This window comes from Thamnophis sirtalis, unplaced genomic scaffold (genome assembly GCF_051295495.1).
Source record: "Thamnophis sirtalis isolate CommonGarterSnake01/CBP01778 unplaced genomic scaffold, rThaSir2_p1.2 scaffold_9, whole genome shotgun sequence".
Classification (NCBI taxonomy): domain Eukaryota; kingdom Metazoa; phylum Chordata; class Lepidosauria; order Squamata; family Natricidae; genus Thamnophis; species Thamnophis sirtalis.
In genome coordinates this window covers 32960069-32979957 of record NW_028261389.1, presented here as the reverse complement: position 1 = coordinate 32979957, position 19889 = coordinate 32960069, and the positions used below count along the sequence as shown (strand labels likewise).

Below are 19889 nucleotides of genomic sequence, written 5' to 3'. Positions count from 1 at the left end.
TGTTAATTTGCTGAGGGCATAAATTAGCAGATATTTATTAAGAAACTTGAGCACTCCAGCAAATACTTTAAAGAAAGAAGAAATGTAATTTTAACCAAAAGTAACATTATGAAAATGTATGAAAATTGCCTGTTATTTCAAAACATCCATGTGTATTCTTGACATAGCAAAGTAGAATTCATTCTACAAGTATGCATTTGCATTTTGACAGACCGTTGAGCAATGTCTGACCCTGTTTTAGAACAGGAGTCTATAGTCCATCTAGAACATGGTACTAATACCGAGGATTTCCTAATTAACTTGCAGGCAACACTTATGCAAAACTGCTTAATAGTGAACATTATTTGTTTGTATAATTTTTTTCCGAAACTGGGTTATGTTTGCTGGAGAAACACTTTGCTTTTGAAAATGTAATAGAAATGTCCTGGAATGCTTGTAACACGTATGGAACTGTCCTGAGTCTCATACAGTATATTGTCTTTTTGTGATCTCTGTCTCCTCTCTTGCCATGTAAAATACATTTGAGCTGGAAAGTGATTGGGTAACCTTTTAAACTACTAATATTACTTCATGAGTGTGGATTAATTCATAGCAGCTATTCTAATACCTAACTTTGTTGACATGTAGAAATGAACTTGCTTTTCAAAAAAAATATTAAGAAAGAGAAGGAGAAGTTCCTAATTATGAAGGCAAGGACACTTTGGAGCATCACTTAGAAACTACACACACTGAAAACTACATCAGTATTGACAGAACTTTTCATCAAGTAAAAGTGACAGTGATTTAAATAATTTCTTCTGGTAGATGGCATAAATGTTTAATGTTTATGAAATGAATTGTACTATGCATAGGCAAATATTGTATATAAGCTTTTGCAAAAGTAAGCAAGATTTACTGTATTTTTTGATGTATAAGTTCCACTCTCCCCCAAAAGTGGGTTGAAATATCTATGCGTCTTATAGAGTGAATGTTGCCAAAGCCCCACCTACCCGCCATCCCCCACCCTTTGGCGTTTGCCTCTCAGCAACTTGCCTCCTTACAGCAAACATCCTGGTCAGTTTTAGCACTGCCTGCTTTAGCCCAAGCAGCTGATTGGTGGTTGGATCTGCCTCCTAGAATAACGCCTATCAGCTGTTCCAGGCTGCAGGAATCACTGCCGGTGCCACCTATCAGCATATCCTATTTTTGGCTTCCGCATCCCCCATTTTCGGTCTGTTCCAGGCGCCATGATGGTGGCGATGGGTGGCAGCAATCCCTGCAGCCTGGAACAGATGATAGGCGGTATTCCTAGAGGCAGATCTAAACACCAATCAGCTGCTATGCTAAATCAGGCAGTGCTGAAGCTGACCAGACTGTTTGCTGCAAGGACGCAAATTGCTGGGAGGCAGAGGCAGGTTTTTTTTTCTTGCCAAAAGCTAGGTGCATCTTATAGACCAGAGGGTCTTCTAGTCTGAAAAATACGGCACTTGCATAGTCCTATCTCCTAATTTGTCATATGGTTCTGAACTGTAGAACTTTAAAACGCAAAAATAAGGCTGTTGAATTTCAGAAATTGTTTCTTCTTGGTAAGACATATCTCTTAATATTTGTGGATGTTAATACTGAAAAGATTACCAGTTAGACATTGCTACTGGAGAAGGCACAGGTAGATCTCATTTAACAGCTGCCCTTTTTAACAACTATTTGAAGTTATGACAACACTGAGAAAGTAACTTTACAATCAGTCACATTTATTACCACACAATCATGTGGTGCCATTTGCATATTTTCACAGCTTCCAACAAGCAGAATCCATGGAGAATCTGGCAGTAAAATCACAAATCAGTTAAGCACCAATGGGTAATTTGCTTAACAATTGTAGCCGAAGTTAAGTTTTAAATCCATCGCAATCACGTGATGTCTCACTTAACTGCATTGCTTATCTACAGAGTTGCTGACCCTAATTGTGGTCGTTAAGTAAGGATTACCTGTAATCTCTACCAGCCGAGGTGGCGCAGTGGTTAGGGTGCAGTACTGCAGCCACTTCAGCTGACTGCTAGTTCGGCGGTTCAAATCTCACCGGCTCAGGGTTGACTCAGCCTTCCATCCTTCTGAGGTGGGTAAAATGAGGACCCAGATTGTAGGGGCAATATGCTGACTCTGTAAACCGCTTAGAGAGGGCTGAAAGCCCTATGAAGCGGTATATAAGTCTAACTGCTATTGCTATTGCTATTTTTACAGACTTGCTATCTCAATTGAACTAGAAAGATGACAATTTATGTAATGATATTTCAGTATGGTGCCATCTATCTTCATGATCAAATTTTAATAACTTCCTGAAGTAGAGATTCTGTGCCACAAAAGTTCCAGTGACAGTCATTGTTAAATCATCTCCCCAATGATTTTGAAAAAAAAAAACCTGTTGTACTTAATGTTAGATTTTTACTGATGGATTTTCCTTGTTTTTCTTTTTTATCCTAAACTACTTTTAAGCATCAAGATGGAAAACAGTGAAGAACCTCAAAAAAAAGTTTTTAAGGCCCGTAAAACCATGCGAGCAAGTGACAGACAACAGCTTGAAAGTGTATATAAAGTAAAAGAAGATTTTTTGAAAACTGCTGACCTGAAACTGTTAAATGGAAAACATGAAAATGGGGATTCAGATATCAGTTCTCCTTTATTAAATTCTGACTGCATTGAGGGAAGTGAGGTGAATGGCCTAGAAGATGTATGTCTTGATCCTGAAGACAATAAAGTAGAATCTGATGAAATCACTGATGTCAAAAGTCCAGATAACAAGGATAACCAGCATGATGACTTAACAACAAAATTTGAAGCTCTATCTCCTGAAAACATTGTTTCGGAGCAACATCATGAAAATAGTAGCCCACCTTTGAGTCCTGGATCTGAAAGTCAAGTACTTGAATGTAATAAAGATAGTGACATCCGGGAACAGATCACTATAAAAGAGGACCTGAATTATAAAGATCTTTGTGTACCTGATAATTTGGATCAGAAATCCTCATCAAGTCATACTGAAGAAGAAAGTAACATTAATGACCAAATGGTAGAACCAGCAGAAACAAATGAGTTGGCTATTACTCCTGAACTGTCTATGGAGGAAAAAAATAATGCAGACGAAACTGTTGTAAAAGAGGATGTTGATGAGGAAGCAATATCTAGTAGTTTGAATACAGCTGAAGGTTCAAAGAATGAAATCAAATCTGCAGAAGTTGTAGAGACTATGGCTCAAAAAACTGTTGAAGAACCACCAACTGAGAATATGTTGGGAAGTGCAGCTAGAATGGAAACAGATGAAATTATTCCAATTTTAGAAAAGCTGGCCCCAGCAAATGCATTAAATTGTTTCTCTCAACCCACCTTGCTTCCTGTAGAGACTCCTAGCTTATGTTCAGAAGAAAAGGTAGCAAATTCTTTAAATTCTCCATCTAAACATGAAAGCAATGAAAGTTTGCCCAAAGAAGCTTTCTTGGTTCTTTCTGATGAAGAAGAAGTTTGTTGTGAAAAAGAAGCTGTAGTATTAATGCCAAAACATGAAAATCCTCCAGGTGAGTGGCATATTTTTTCTTCTTCTCCATTTTAAATTATCGTTTGAAACAACTCAATTTTGGAACTTAAATGCAGGAAAATAATTGCCTTATCTGTGAAATAATAAATTAGTTACATTAAATGTAGAACAAACATTAATTATTGCCAATGTTTCAAAGTCACAATAACAACATCATTTTGCTGTTTAAAAATTAAAACATAAGAATAATACTGTACAATAACCATACAATAGTACTCAATCCTTCAAAATCTACTTTTCAGTAATAACAACCATCAAACAGCAACATCTGCCTATCCCAGATCCTTGGGAAGGACTCAATAGGTGGGTAAAGATACCCAATCGATGGTAAACATCTTGCTGACTGTGCGACCAACCGTAATTTTAAAAATTCATGTGCCACCCAACTCCCAGCAATCCTAGAATACCAAATCAAATCAAATAAACCATATCTACAGAAAATGCAGCAAAAATTATACTAGAGGCACTTGACTCATGCTGTTGATACCTACTTATGGTGACTGAATTTTATTTTTACATTTACAGTACTATATTCAGACTAGATTTAATGTTGTTGCTGTGTATAAGATCAAACTGCATTAGTAGGATATTTGAATCAGTTGATATTAACTGCTCAATTTCTACTTGTTTTTCTACTTTGCTTATCAATCTGTTTTGATATTAAAATTTGATTCTCAGTGTTGATTCTCAGCAGTAATATGTTTGTAATAAAAATTACTAATGTTTGATATTCAAAAATGGTTTTTTTTTGTGAGTGTTGGAAAGTACCTTAAAAATTTCAGGGTTGAAGTGTTCCTCAAAAAAACCTTTGTTATGCTGGTATCATTTATAAGCATTAAATTCTGTTGAGAAGGATTGAATTCTGATGAAAATTTTGTCAAAAATAATACAGCATCATCTTCTGGACGTATCTGATTAAATAATACTCAAACCACTACAGAATAATTTCCAAAATTCTTCAAGGTAACAGAAAAGAATTAGTTGATCAGTATTTCAAATATGTCTGAGATACTTAAAAAAACCATTGTTTGTGTAATTCTAATCTAAATAAAAAATGCTCAAATTGTTAATTCTATTTCACTTAAAATTTACCTGTGCCTTTGACCCTATTTAAGATGTGCATTGTATTATTTAAAATTTAAATAAAATTTGATTTAAATTTAAATTATGGAACAATAGAATAAATAAATAAATATTAAACCTTAACTCTAAAAAGCCATACTAGATTTTAAAAAAACTGCGGCCCAAAATGTAAATGAAAATACATTTTTAAATCAAAATTTTACTTTAATAATGCTGGTCATTGCTTCTTTAAATATTGTTTCCTATTAAGAATATTATCAATTTGAATAATTTATCTGTTTTTTAGATGTAAGTTTCTTAGAGCAGCTACATGGCACATACACCCTTTCTGACACCTATGTGGAGATTGCAGCAGATATTTTTTCTTTTTGCCCTAAGGGAGAAACATTTGCCACTATCTAGGATTGAGCTCTCAACCTTCCAAGTGGGAGATGAGTCTCTTCACCACTAGGCCACCATGCTGCTCCCACTGCTTCATATTCTATTTATTCAACCTATATGTGGAATACATATTGAAGGAAGTTGAATTACAAAATAATTAGGAGTTTAAAATTGGAAGACGAAATATCACCATACTATGCTAATAACAGTATCTTGATAGCTATGTTTTGATAGAAAGTTCAAAACATTCTTAAAGATCCATCTCATCCTAGGCACCCTTTTTTGAACTATTACCATCTGGCAGACGGTACAGAATAATAAAAAGTACAAATAGGCTGAAAAACAGTTTCTATCCCAGGGCAGTAATTATATTGAATTCTACACTATAGTGCAATAGTAATGTAATATCGGGTTTTCAATTTAAATTATATAGCAAATGAAGGATGTGTGTTTCTGGTTTTTTTATAGTTATAATGTACACTGAAGATGGTATTTAATTTCATTGTACGATGTGCAATGACAATAAACTAAACTAAATAGAAATGGAACTCTAGTTATGAAAGTGAAAAGAGCAGAATGAAAAAAACGGGGCTCCATATCTCCATGTAGAGCAAGTTACAATAGTCCAATCAGGAGATCACCAAGCCATGAGCCTCCCTGTCCAGGAAAGAGTGTAACTGATGCACAATGTGGAGTTTGGCAAAGGTACTCCTTGTCCCAGCTGCCACCTGCTCTTCGAGCAGGTTCTGTGAGGCCCCCCAAGTTATACATCAGGTCTGTAAGCAGTAGTGCAACCACATCCATGTCCCAGGATGAAAGCAGGATACAAGAGCGCCATCCATAGTCACTCCATCTTAACAGGGTTCAGTTGAAGTCTGTTACTCGCCATTCAGACCCCCATATCCTCCAGGCACTGCGAAAGGACAATTAGTGCACCACTCACTTCACCTAGGACAGAGATATGTATCCTGACATCACCAACATATTGGTGATACCTCAGCCTATTGTGATGGATGATCTCACCCAGCGGTTTCATCTAGCTGTTAAAAAGGAACGGACAAAACACGGAGCCCTGCTGCACCCCACAAAGGAGGGGCCATGAACTGGATCTCTCATTTTCTATTAACACCAATTGGAATTGGCCTCTGAAGAAAGAGGTGAACTAGCACACACACACACCCCAAGATCACCCCCAAAGGATGCCATATTCAATCAAGGAGAACAAAGATGGATGCACAACCTCCCTCCCATTACTACCAGATATCATCCATGAGTGAAACCAATGCAGTTTCAGAGCCATATCAGGGCCTGACATCTGATTGAAAAGAGTCCAGATAATGCTTTTTCTCTACTCTGAGGTCCTATCATCACCTCAACCAATTTTCCTAAAAAAACAAAGTTGAAGATTACACAAAAATTGTCCAGCACGGTAGAGTCCAGCGATGGCTTCTTGATTTAGGGGGCACAGCAGTGACTCTTTAAAAGAGGTCGGAAACATTCCTTCCAGCAAGGATGAAGTCACCATTGCTTGGACCCATCCACATGGGGTCCCACTGGGTAGCGTTAACCAGCTGGAAGGGGCATGGATCTAATATGCAGGTGGTGATGATTGCACCCTACAGGACTTGAGCCACTCTTGGTTTCATAAGAGCAATCCTGTCTAGGGCTGCAGCAGACTCCCTACTCTAGGCAACCAGTAGGACCTCAGCAGGACCAAGTAGCAGCAGGTATTTCTCTCAGCTCCCTTTGAAATCCATTTGGGACCATCAATTGCCGGGTGTAGACTAATGGGTTCACTGGGTTAGAATTGGTTCAGCCTCCCTGCAGAGGGAAATAGTGCAAGAGAACCACACTAACAGGATGTGATCTGACCATGAGAGAGGGGTTAAAGAAAACTCTTCCCTTGCATTTCATTGCCACTGCTCTGACAAGAAAACCAAGTCCTGGATGAGATCACCGTCCTGAGTCAGGCTAAGAATAACCTGGGAGAAGCCGAGGCTGTCATGGAGACCATGAACTCCTGAGCCACTTTGGAGGTCTATCTCGGAATGGCAAATTGAGGTCCCCTAGAATCATAAAGTGTGTGCGATGAGAGGTGGCAATGGTCCAGTGATTAAGATGCTGGGCTTGTTGGCTGGAAAGATGTCAGCCAGGTTCAAGAACCAAGCACCACGCAATGGGATGAGCTCCCATTACTTACCCCAGCTCCTGTCACTTAGCAGTTCAAAAGCATGTGAATGTAAATGGAAAATAGACACCACTTCAGTGAGAAGGTAATAGCATTCTGTATACCTCAGCATATAGGCATGCTGGCCATATTACCATAAAAGTGTCTTCAGATAATAGTGACTCCCTCAGCTAAGAAAAGAAGATGAGCACTACTCCCTAGAATCAAATACAACTGGATAGGGAAACTTTTACTTTGTATCATAAGTCTGGGGAATTCTACAGACCGCCCTGAAATAGTCTCCAGCAGCTCAGGCAGGAAGTTGCTGGGTAGCAGGGAAGCTGGTACCATAGCAACAATCCTACTTGCTCCTGTGAACTAACTTCAGGAAAACCCATTACAACAATCCCAATTGCACCCATGAAGTAACTTCAGGAACAGAATCTTGCAACTGACAACTTGTGCAACATTAGCAGTTTCTGTATAGCATTTGTTTTGTTGCATGGATCTTGGCTGGAGTCACTAAACCATATCAGTGAAGTGAGCGTTTTCAACTTTACATGAATGAGAATTGAAAACATAGCATTTTGTTTTGTCAGTAACTTCTTATTGCAGCATACTTATTTGTATTACAAAGTCATCCAAATCTGTTCCTGAATCATCAAGCTTCTTTTTAAAATTATAGACATAACTGCCAGAGACAAAAGGACCTGAAATCATTGGTAACCTCACATTGCAAAAAACAAGGACATGTGTTCAATTTCATAGCTACTAAAATTGTTGGCTGAGCAGGACAAAAATAGCCAGGGAAATGACTGAAGCCTGAAAAATAGATCCCTTGTCAGTCAACAGGAGTACAGATTTACCACCCGCTTATTCATTACTTAGGAGCCAAGGGCACAGCAGCAAAAGGAAACAACCAACTAACCATCAACACCCAAATTAACAACTAAAAGCCACACACAACCAGACACCACATAAATACTATACAAAGTGCACATATTCTGGAGAAAAAGTAGTTCCCTGAGGATGGGCTCCAGCACAAGTCTGAAAGCTTGAAAGGCTAAACCTCTGGTCCTGGTGACCAACTCATATTGGATCTTGCATACAGCAGACAATTGCACTGAGGATGACAATGAAGATCGTATATAGGTGTATCTGCCTAAACAAATAAGTTCTATTCGGTTAGAATTATGCACACACTAATAAGAAATGGAACTGCTAAGCAATTTTGCCTATTTTGCTTAGCTTCATTAATTATAATGTAATGCCATCTGTGTTTTCTTCAAACATGAGAATTATATCCTGATAAACCCATCTGAAAGTTGTATCTATAAAAGATGGCTTTTAAAGATTGGGGAAGTATAGTGTAGTGGTTAAAGTGTTGGACTTGAAGCGGGGAAATCCAGATTCTGATCCCCACCCCTTAGCCATAGAGGTTCATGAGTGACCTTGTGCCTATCACTCAGAGCCCAATCTATATCAAAGAGCTGCTGTTGTACACAGTATTATCTATACCACCTTGAGCTACTAATGGTGAAATAAATCTACAAATAATGATCTAATATTCTCTCTCCTGTTTAGACATGCTCTTCTTGATATTTATTTTGTCATCCAATTTGATTTTTTAAAATATTTATATTTCCTTAACATGAGTGCTTAATACTTTTAACTGAACTTCAAAATAATAAGTTAATACTTTATATTGTGTCCATATAGATACTAGCTGATCTTGTTTGAGAGATTGGTAATATACTAACTAGTAATATAAAATAGCTTATCTTGATTTTATCATACCATCAGTTATTGTGGCGACCTATCCATTTTCTAGGTAAAACTATAGGTAAGATACCTGAAGTAAGTACTGTAATCAGGACTTCTGATTACACTGCCATCTTGATATATAGGAACCATGCCAAATATGATTCCATTAAGATTATACATTTGCTGCAATATTACCTTGCATATATGGATTCTTGTTAATTATGACTTGTTTATTGGTCAATTCAGTGTAAATATTCTGAGAGCAGTTTGTACAGGTAGTCCTTGATTTACAACCTTAATTGAACCTAAATTTCTGTCCCTAAGTTGAGTTATTATGTAACCAGACTCAATTTTAAGGTTGTTTTTATAATGGTTGCTATAAGAATTATAGTTTTTAAGCGAATAGCATGGTTAGAAATCTGAATCTGGATTATCTAATAACATGTTTTTTCCAGAGAATAGCAAAAAAATTGCAAAGTATAATCCCTTTACTGTGATGCTGCAGCCCGGCATGAATGTGAGCTGATTGCCAAGTACCTGAAATTATGAGGTAGATCTAATGTGGCAGTTGTAACTTTGAGGATAGGTCATAAGTAACTTTTTTCAGATTGTCCTAACTTTGAATGGTTTGTAAATGACCCGTCGTAAGTGAAGGACTACTTGTAATAAAAATATAATGATAAGCCAAGCAAACTATTTTTTAAAGGACTGTCTTAAAAACCGGTTATGGAGTCCACTCTCTAAGGAGATGCATTTAGCTTACACTCTTAGATCAGTGGGTCTCAACCATCCTAATGCCACGACCCTTTAATACTGTTCCACATGTTGGGGTGACCCCCAACCATAAAAATACTTTTATGTTTTTTTCAAAAATATGTATTTTCCGATGGTCTTAGGCGATCCCTGTGAAAGGGTCGTTTGGCCCCCAAAGGGGTCCCGACCCACAGGTTGAGAACCACTGCTCTTAGAGTATTTAAAAAACTGATAAAATGAATACATTTTGCTAAAAGATTTTAATTGTTATTTTAAATTATAATTGTATATAATTGATTATAATTGTATTCATCTCCCTCAAGTATTGGAATAAACAAAAATACATAGTGTAAATTTAAAAAAAAAGTTTAAAAAACCAAAGCAATTAAAACAGCCCTAGGGAGATTATTCTCTACATAGGATATTGTTTTAGAAGATACTCTTTCCCAAATCATTTACCTTTACGTTTTGGTTGAGAAGCTGTAGATGAAGGTTTCTGATTTTCTTAGTGTGCAAATAAATTGGTATATCATCTGGCCCTACAATTGCCATGATGATTATGAAAAACACTTGTTCTTGTTAAGGTGGTCTTAACTTGAGAATTTTAGTCTCCCAAGGCCATACTCTTCAGCATATATCTGTCAGCTTAGGTAAGAAGACTGTTAAACTATAGCGTACTTAATTTGCCAGGAATGCTCAAATTAAATCAAAACACTCAAATGTTGCAACATTGAAATTGGAGACTAGGAATGGGTTAATTCCACCTCTTCTAAATAGTATGCGGGAGCAATGTCTTTTCCATTGAATAGATGAAAGTAAAGAATTAAGCAGCAAGCAAAAGGGACTCAGCAACTGTGTGATTTAATTGCCAAATAAATAAGAGACCAAAGAACACAGCTAGTCAGAGGATGAAACAGCCTGATGTGCTTTTCACAAGTATCAGCCCAAGCATAAAAGTGACGGGCTCCATGTATGACTGCACAAAGTAACAGAATGAGGAAATCCAGCAACAAATCTGTGGTGACCTGGGGCACGGCACAGAGACTGGCAGCTGGCAGTTCAAATCGCCCTTTTATTGCTCCAAATTGCTCCAAATTCTCCTACTTTTCTGGCAAGTCCCAGAGCAAAATGATCACACACACACCTCAAGTAGCCTCTGGCTGCAAATAGTCCAGCCCGACACTGTGAATACCACGGCTGCACAGCAAGAAATCCAGCAGGGCAAGTTGAAGAGTCCAGGAAGCAAGGGAGCATGGCAAGTAATCCATAAATCCAAAAAGAATGCAAGGACTCTAGGAAAAGTAAACATTCCAGGAATTCAGCATTTGTTCCCGACAAATGCCCCTCCCCATAGCGTCTCCTTAAGTCTCAGTTCCCAGGTGTGCCTTGTGAAGAGGGGCGGGGTGCACTCCTCCTGAGTAGTTGGCTCGGTCTGCACTGTTCTTGCCTTCTCTCCACTCTCCGTGCTCAGGAATCAGGAGAGGGTGGTCTTTGCTCATCACCTGAGCTCTTGTCTCACATGTTCACTGCTTAGCCTCTCTTGCCCTGCCTACAAGCTGTCCTAATCCTGAGAGGCCTGGCCTTGCTCCTCCCCATTTTCCTCTGAAGCCAACGAAGCTGCTCCCTTGATCTCTAGTTCCAGCTCATCACCCCCGGTGGGGGCATGACAAAGTCTATATGTAATATATTAGGACTGAGGACCACTTAGAACAGTTCTTCCTACATCAGACAAGGCATAGTACCAACAACAGTAACTGTCCAACAACCAGCCAATGTATCAGACAGCACAAACAATGGGCAACCATATCCACCAAAGAGGGTACAATAGCAACCAACCTTTCTAGGCCAGAAACAGTATGGATCACCTTTTCTTCTGTTTCCAGAATGGCAGCAGTAAACTAAAATTATGCCCAAATGTGAGAGCTCCAGCAAATATACCTCTTAATAGGAAAATTTTCAGATCAAAGTCACATACAAGTTTAAATAGGCTGCTCCAGACAAAAAGAAAGAGTGCAGAAAACCACTCTTTTCCATCCTCCACCTTGACATGTTCCAGAGCAAAAAGAGATTCAATGAATACAAGAAAAAGATTTGGGAAAGAAAGTGACAACTATCCCAAAAGAACTACAATAGAAAGAGGGTTCCTAGCCCTAAATTTCTACAATAATGAGGAAGATATTTCAAAATTTATTTGAGATATTGAAAAGAGAGTCTTGAGATGTACAGTCTGAATCCTTCCTCATTAAGTTTAAATGGGGAGTGGGCCAGTTGTTGGATGAAAACATCATGCAAACCTTGCCTCCCTTTAAGAGCTTAATGCTGACTCATTCTCAGACATGCTTCGTAAGTCAACAAATCACTCTATTTGGAATTGTATCTTAGCAACCCAACGGCTATTGTCTTTGAAAGAATTACAAGGATGCTTCCTACAGGGAGTGCCATGGATCTCAGTGTTCCCTTCTGGATGTCTTAATTGAAATAACTGAGCAGATGGAGCTGGCCAAGCGATAACATCCCTTATTTTAGTGAACTCTAATGTACTTTCCACTCAGGGAGATAAAGTAATGGTTACCAATACTTCTAGTATTAATGAAATAAGAATAAGTCATAATGTCCAAATTAATGGTCTTTAAAGGAGAGGAGATAGAAGTATTGTTGAAGGAAGAACAGTGTGTTGAAATGAGCACATGAAATATTACTGGTAGCCTGGACTACTATTTCTTCATGAATGTTACATGCTAGAGCCATGGTGGCGCAGTGATCAGAGTGCAGTATTGCTGTCTACTTCTGTTGACAACCGGCTGCCTACAATTTGGCAGTTCGAATCTCACAGGCTCAAGGTTGACTCAGCCTTCCATCCTTCCGAGGTGGGTAAAATGAGGAGCCAAAATTGTTGGGGGCAATATGCTGACTCTATAAACCGCTTAGAGAGGGCTGGAAAGCACTGTGAAGTCTTATAAGTCTTATTGCTATTGCTATTCAGCTTTTTCCAGACAAAAAACTAAGGCAAAGCATCAACAAACTAGCCAGAGAGGCAGATCTGTTGGGATGTTTACAGTTTGTAGGCATATTCATGCTTCATGAGTAGTGGAACTGTGGGATCTGTATTCTAAGATCAGAAGATGACTCTGTCTTTGTTGATTTTACATTACAGCTATTCAGTTAAAGCTGCAGTTTTGCTGTACGTTAGTTGGTTTGTTTCTTGCAATGAGTTGGTTCTTATATTTGATATTACAATATTGGCATCGTTTAATGCTTGTGCTAGCTATTTCTTTGGAATAAACTTCAATGTAGGAAATCTTATTCAACCTATTCTCTAAGTGGAGTGTGATAGATCCCTGTTTCTACAGATGTGATGCATAATGCCTTTTTTGTGCTACAATTGTAACTTGGAACAGTCACTAAATGAATGTTTGTAAGTCAAGCACTACCTGTAAATACCTTTTCAACCCTCATTTTAAATACAAGTGTGCTTTGTGGTTTACGGCCCCATTCTGTCAACAGCTTTGAATATCATTTTGTATGAAGTTTGCATTAATAGAAATGAAAGCATTGCTCCTCCTTGGAATGGGACATTTAGGCACAGACCTTTAGCTGCGCCTCCTTCGCCCCCAACCACCCGTTTCAGCACATTAACAGCCAGCTTTCCATCTCTGCTGGCCCTCCCCCACCCATTCTTCATGGCTAATGGACCCCTGGCCCTTTGTTCTTCCCATTCACCCAGAAAGTGTTTGACATGGGCCTTTGGCTGTATGGGACAAATAGCCCCAATTGGGTGCCAGGCAGGACCATGGCTTCTGTGATTGCCTTTCGCCTGAGGGGCCCAGGAGAAAGGCAAGACTGGCGCGGCTTCCAAAATTGCAGGGGTACATGACTTGGGGGCAGCCAAATTGTTGTTGTGCTATTTGTCTTAGCTTTAGTAATGTAGCCCTCTGCTTTTTTGGACCCTCTGTTTTTTTTAGTCCAATCCTTCTTTACTATATCTAACACATACCAACGCTGTCTCCCATACAGTAGTTCTAAATGGCTGAATTCTGTAGATGATTGTGGTGTACATGAACCTAAAATAAGAAAGCAAATGTCCTAGTACTTTAGATTTTGAGATTTCTTCAGCATTTTAGTATGTGGTTCAGCCACTTTGTCTGAGGGTGATTGGGTTTGGTCCTCTGCTACCAAGTTCTGCCAGAGATTTGGAATGGACAAATTTATATTTATTGATCTCCAGCTGATGGGCTCCTTTTCTAGAGCAGGGTGAAAACTTGGTGGTGAAAAGTAATTTGAACAGGATACTTGCTTAACCATTCAGTGTGGGAAAAATATCAATCTTCGTGTGTTTCTTGTACGTTGGGTCTTTCAGGTAGCTTGGTTCACACTAGCTAATTGATGTTGGAGAGCAAACTAGTCTTCCACTGCACATTGCTTTTGTATCTGCACCTTGCAAAGGTGGTATTGTATAGGACTGGTTGTTAAGTTGGTCTGATGGCTCTTAACTTTAGCTAAGGTTCTGTCTTGTTCCTTGCTCGATGATTTGTTGCCTCCAATGGAAGCTTCTGGCTGGGTCCAATTGGAATTCTTTACTGCTATTTCAGTTGAGTTTCCCCTCAACTGTAGCCTTTTAGCTGCAGGATAGTGTTCCAGTCTTTTGATTTAATAATTATAAAGTTATTTGATTTTGACATTTTCCTCTTGGCAAAATCATCTATTGTTGGCAATTTTAACTTTCAGAACTATACCCTTTTTCTCAATATTTAACACTACATATATTAACTGCAACAAGAATAGTATTTGCTCAAAATTGGAAGGGGAAAAATATCCCTCCAGATGCAATGATCGTAAGAAAGATACTTGAGTGTGCAGAGATTGATAAATTGACCATGAAACTGAAGGTTAGAGAAGAATCTGAGTACTATAAAGTGTGAAGCAGATAGTATAAATGGTTGGACGATAGATGTGAGATACTGTATAAGAACTAAGTATTATTTATGACAAATATGATAACCCTGTATAAATTTGTAAATATATTTTAAGTGATTATATGATATAGAATATATTAAGAGAATACAGAAATAGAACTTATGTAAATACAAATGATATCTACAATACTGATATGGACTCACTGTAATGAATGGAAATTTGTGTTGTTTTTTAATGTTAAAAAAACTTAATAATATTTTTTTTTTAAAAAAAGAAATTTGGATTGTACAAGTTTTAATGGCACAGAGTTGGAAAAGGGCCAGAAGGCAGTATTGGCTTGCCTTCCAATAATTGTACAGCTATCCAGCATTAGAAGATACTGTAATTTTAAATGTTCGTTAAGGTATTTTATCTTAAGATTTTTCTGAGCTTCAATTTATTATATATATATATTTATAAATAAATAATAATTGTGGTACAATGATTTTGTCTGTAAAGATTAAAAAATGATTGGTTTTTCTCACAGAAGACAGCGAGGAAAAAAAAGAACTGAATCACATAGAAGAAAGGGAGCCCAACAAGGAGGAGGAGAAACCTCCAGAAAAATGTATGTATAGCAAAAATAAGAAATTCATACCTCTTGCAGGAATTACATTGCACTATTTTTGTATGTTGGCTATACTTCAAAATGGTTTATATGTGTCTGCATACTCTTATTATAAACAATGACTAAATGCTGTTTGTTTCTTCCTCATTTTCTTCCCCTCTGCTACCTTCAAATCATGTTTTGTGATTCTATATGCTCTGGATGCTTTAGGGTTCTATGTTAAAATCACCACCTTATTTTTGGGTAGTCCTATTTTTGATTTTTTCTACTGATAGCCATTCTGTCACTTGAATTATCTACTATGTGAAATTTCATGGTTGCATACAATATGCTTAAAATGCAGAAAAACACATCAATGTGTTAAACGTTTTTCATAGGACTGAAGTCCCATTCGTTGTGTCAAATATTAAAATTAGTAGGAAAGCAAACATTTTCAAGTTCACTTTAGTTCTCAAATTATTTAGCTGCCTTATCACTGCTGAATCCGTAGACCATGCTAAATCTTATACCATAATACTGTATGTGCATATATGATGCAAGATTGGCAAGAAATATTATTTAGTGTATACCATATCATACATGGACTACCAACATATATTAACATTTCATCTACATTAGTAAAACACATTAAATATAAAAGTTAAAAAGATCTGTTCAATTACCAATGTCTAGACCATCTAACCATTGAAGTGCAGCATTGTTTATTTTTAAAAAGTCAGATTCTGAACCAGTATGTCCTCAGCTTACAGTCACACTGAGGGGAGGATACTATGCCCCAGGTATTCAGAGAGTCCTGACAGAGGCCATGTGAGATACAAATCCTATTCAAGATTGTCAATTGCTGACATCAGAGTTCAAAGCCTGGCACCTTTTGTGGTGTCATTTATATGTCTTCCTAAATCTGGGAGTTCAGCAAGCCATTTGGCTTTCTATTGGGAATTGATGTTAAGGTTGTTGGGCAAATATTATGTAAGTGCAGGGGAGGCTTCCTGGATTTGAGTCCTACAGCTGACCTCGGTTCGCCCACATAACACCTATCCTCCGCGAGCTGCGCTGGCTACCTGTTGATCTCCGGGTGCGCTTCAAGGTGCTACTTACCACCCATAAAGCCCTTCATGGTAGTGGATCTGCGTACTTGAGAGACCGGCTCCTGCCAATTACCTCCTTGCGACCTATTAGATCGCACAGATTAGGCCTCCTCCGAGTTCCATCCGCCAGTCAGTGTCGACTGGCAACTACACGGAGGAGAGCCTTTTCAGTAGTAGCTCCGACCCTTTGGAACGATCTCCCCGTGGAGATTCGTACCCTCACCACCGTCCAGACCTTCCGCACAGCCCTCAAGACCTGGCTATCCTGTCAGGCCTGGGGATAAAGATCGTAATCCGTCCCCACCCGAATGATGAATGTTGTGTACTATTTTTACTATGTATTGTTTTATGTCTTACTGTCTTGTACTCCCCTCCCTATATATTGTAAGCCGCCCTGAGTCCCCTCAGGGAAAAGGGCGGCCTATAAATAATAAAACCATAAAAACCATAAAACCAACCATAAATGAGGAATGCCAGCATGCACCAGTAGGAATGGGTTATTCAATTTTTTTTCACTATTCTTTCATTAGTGCATCTTGCCTACATAAAGCTGGTGGTGCTATATGGCTCAGAGCAAATGGAATTACAAATTAGGTTTCTGCCACTGACCTATTCCATCTACAAGATGTTACCAGTTTTTCTTACTGGGTATTATCATTTTAAGAAACATAGCAACATCATGCCTGATTCATATTCACATTGTTTCTAGTGAAACAAAGGGGTCACATCTTGCCACCAGTTTGCTCAATGCAATGGAATAATTACAACTATTTTCAATATTTCTATCTTAATTTTTGTAAGCATAAATTTTAAAAATTAATCTAATACATTGCACACCCATGGTTGAGAATTATTGAATATTTTTTATTTATTATGAACAAAGAAAAATAAATATTGTTTCCCATTGGGTTTTTAAGGGTGTATCACACCCTTTTTAAAATTGCTTTTTCTCAAATTTGATGAAGCTGAATTACTTGAGGATTTGAGAGTTTTTGTTTTTTGTTGAGAGAATCATGGTCTTGAAAAGGGCAACTAAGAAGTCTATAAAAATCAAAATAAATTTTAGGTGAGGCATCAAGAAGAAAGCGTTCTAAATCAGAAGATATGGATAGTATTCATTCTAAACGCCGGCGGTATCTGGGAGATTTTGAAGCAGAATTTGAAGTAAAAATTACAACCAAAGGAGATGTTCATCAGAAACTTGAAAAGGTAAATATAACATTCTTGATTTGGGCACTGTGTTTTTTGCCTTTTAATTTAAAATACTTTCTCTTTGTTCCAGCTATATTGAAAGTTTTAAATCCTTAATCTTGAAAATAAATGCTTGGTAGGAGTATATGCTTTATAAAGAAGAAAATTATAGATGCTACTATGTTCCATTGTTCTTGCCTAAGTCGTATTTCTTTAACATTGGCTGAATAACAAACCCATTTTTCCTTTTACCCATGAGATCTGAGATCCCTTTCCAGCCTGCGGTAATGTGAGGGATTGTGGCAGAGGTGGAGTAGCTATCCACAACACTCCCAGTTTTTCAATGGCTCTTGGGAAAATTAATAGCAATAGCACTTAGACTTATATACCACCCCATAATGCTTTACAACACCGTCTGAGCAAGTTACAATGTCAACATATTGCCCGCAGCAGTCTGGGTCTTCATTTTAATGATTTCAGAATAATGAAAAGTTGTGTCAACCTCAAGCCCATCAGGATCAAACTTCAGTTTGTGGTCAGAGTTAGTCTGCAATACTACCTTCTAACCTCTATGCCATCAGGACTCCTAATTAATTATTTAAAATTAATTGCCCATCCCTACTCTAGATTAGAGGGGTATACTTTTGGGTGGGCTAACCAAAGCCTGCTTATTAAAGGATTAAGTAAATTTCATGTATTCCAGAAAACCAAAACCTCATTTCGTCACCAGCACTCTCACTTCATTGTTGAAATTTAGTCCAGAGCAAGCACTTTTCCACCACTGTTGTTGTTACTTGAGGAAGGAATTGTGAATTGCTGCTGCTACCATGTTATCAAAGAATCTACAAGAAGTGGTGCTTCAGAGACAGAACCACACAATCAAAAAGATGATCAGCATCAGTAGTATAAATTCTTATCTGATGTTGTCCCTGTGGCTATGTTAGCAGCCATAACCTACAGCCATATGTATGGTCCTGACCAGATCCCATTTATTTGCAGGCCACCAGGCAACTCCACTTTCCTGGTCTTTCAGAAGGCTATTCTCAAGTTTTTGTGCTGTACCAATTCTGAAAACAGCTGCTGCCACCTCCAGCTAAACCTAATTCAGCAACAAACCTCCACAATCCACACTTACCCAACAAATTCTGTGAGCCCTAAATTAACATATTCCTATAGAGAATCGTATAGTTGACCTTGAAGACTTTTAGCAAAATTTCATTCAAGGCCAGGAAGACAAGATAGCAGAATCGAATGAAACTTAAGATTGTCCCGCTTTGACACTCTTTGGTATAGAAAAGGGAAAATACTTTTAAGCGTTTAAATTTTTGCTTCTTTAGTCTATTTCAATAAAGTAGCGGTCCAGTATTTATTATGAAGTCCACTTCTTGAGTGGCATATCTCAAAGAGCTCACTATATCCATCTTTGGTGCCATTTTTTAAAAAAAATATGGAATTATTCATAAATGTGTTGTGTGGAGGCACTTCTGGTGGGGAATGGCAAATTGATGTACACTCACAGCCGGAGACGTGGCCAAAAGGCAGTTGAATATGAGATCCAGACTGCCATGAATTTTCTCTGAATTAAAGAGAGATCTTAAAATTACCCTCAGGCATTCTGAACAGCTTGGGGTGGGAGTGGGGTTACAAATTAATGGCAGAAACTGATGTTATTATAATCACTTGTAGTCAACTGAGAATCACAGCTTCCATCATCTGAGCTGTTAATGCAGCCTTTTAAGGATTCAAAGTTCAATCAAAGCTCATCTTCATTACTTTGGAAGTTAATTTTTACATTCTTTTTTAAAGATTGAAAAATCTTCATAATTGCATGTTTGGCATTCACTGGGTGAATTCAACCTATTTAAAAAGGAAGAAAATTACATTTTTCCAGCTTTGTAAATTTTTTGAAATATATTGGAAAAGGATGATTATATCAAGAAAGTTTTTAAATGCTGAGTTTGAATCAATGAAATTGATTTAAAAGAAGACTTTGAGGTGAATTAAAAAGATGCTCTCACATGTGAAAATCTCATTTTGTGCTGATTATAAAACTTAGAAGGTTGATCGCTAGAGACTACCATATGACAACTTGAAACATTTGATATTTGAATCCAATAAATATTTGAGTTATTTGAATTCTATATTAGAACCAAAAGCTGTTTATTGAACAAGTTTCATTAAATTTAACTGAGCCCACAAACGCAGAGCCCTGTTCCCTGTGTCTGATATCGCCGTGACGCCAACCGGAAGTTGGAGGAAGTTTCTTTTTAGTACATGTGTAAAATTAATTAACAGATTATATGATAAAGAAAAGTACATGCTGGTCACCGTTTTTAGTGTCTGTAATTGCATAGCTTCAGAGAGCAAAAATAG

General features: G+C 37.8%; 1 protein-coding gene across 8 annotated transcripts in view; it reads left to right on the top strand.

The window, feature by feature from the left end:
* ATF7IP (activating transcription factor 7 interacting protein) overlaps nucleotides 1–19889 on the top strand; it is a 287553-nt gene that overhangs the window by 224746 nt on the left and 42918 nt on the right. For 7 of the 8 annotated variants that reach the window (XM_087723261.1, XM_087723259.1, XM_087723257.1 and 4 more), the window contains exons 2-4: nucleotides 2473–3548; nucleotides 15157–15237; nucleotides 17392–17534. In XM_087723261.1, the coding sequence (XP_087579387.1) occupies nucleotides 2480–3548; nucleotides 15157–15237; nucleotides 17392–17534 (1293 nt within the window). In that variant the 5' untranslated portion in view covers nucleotides 2473–2479. The remainder of the gene's footprint in view (nucleotides 1–2472; nucleotides 3549–15156; nucleotides 15238–17391; nucleotides 17535–19889) is intronic. The other variant, XM_087723258.1, reaches the window with a different exon arrangement.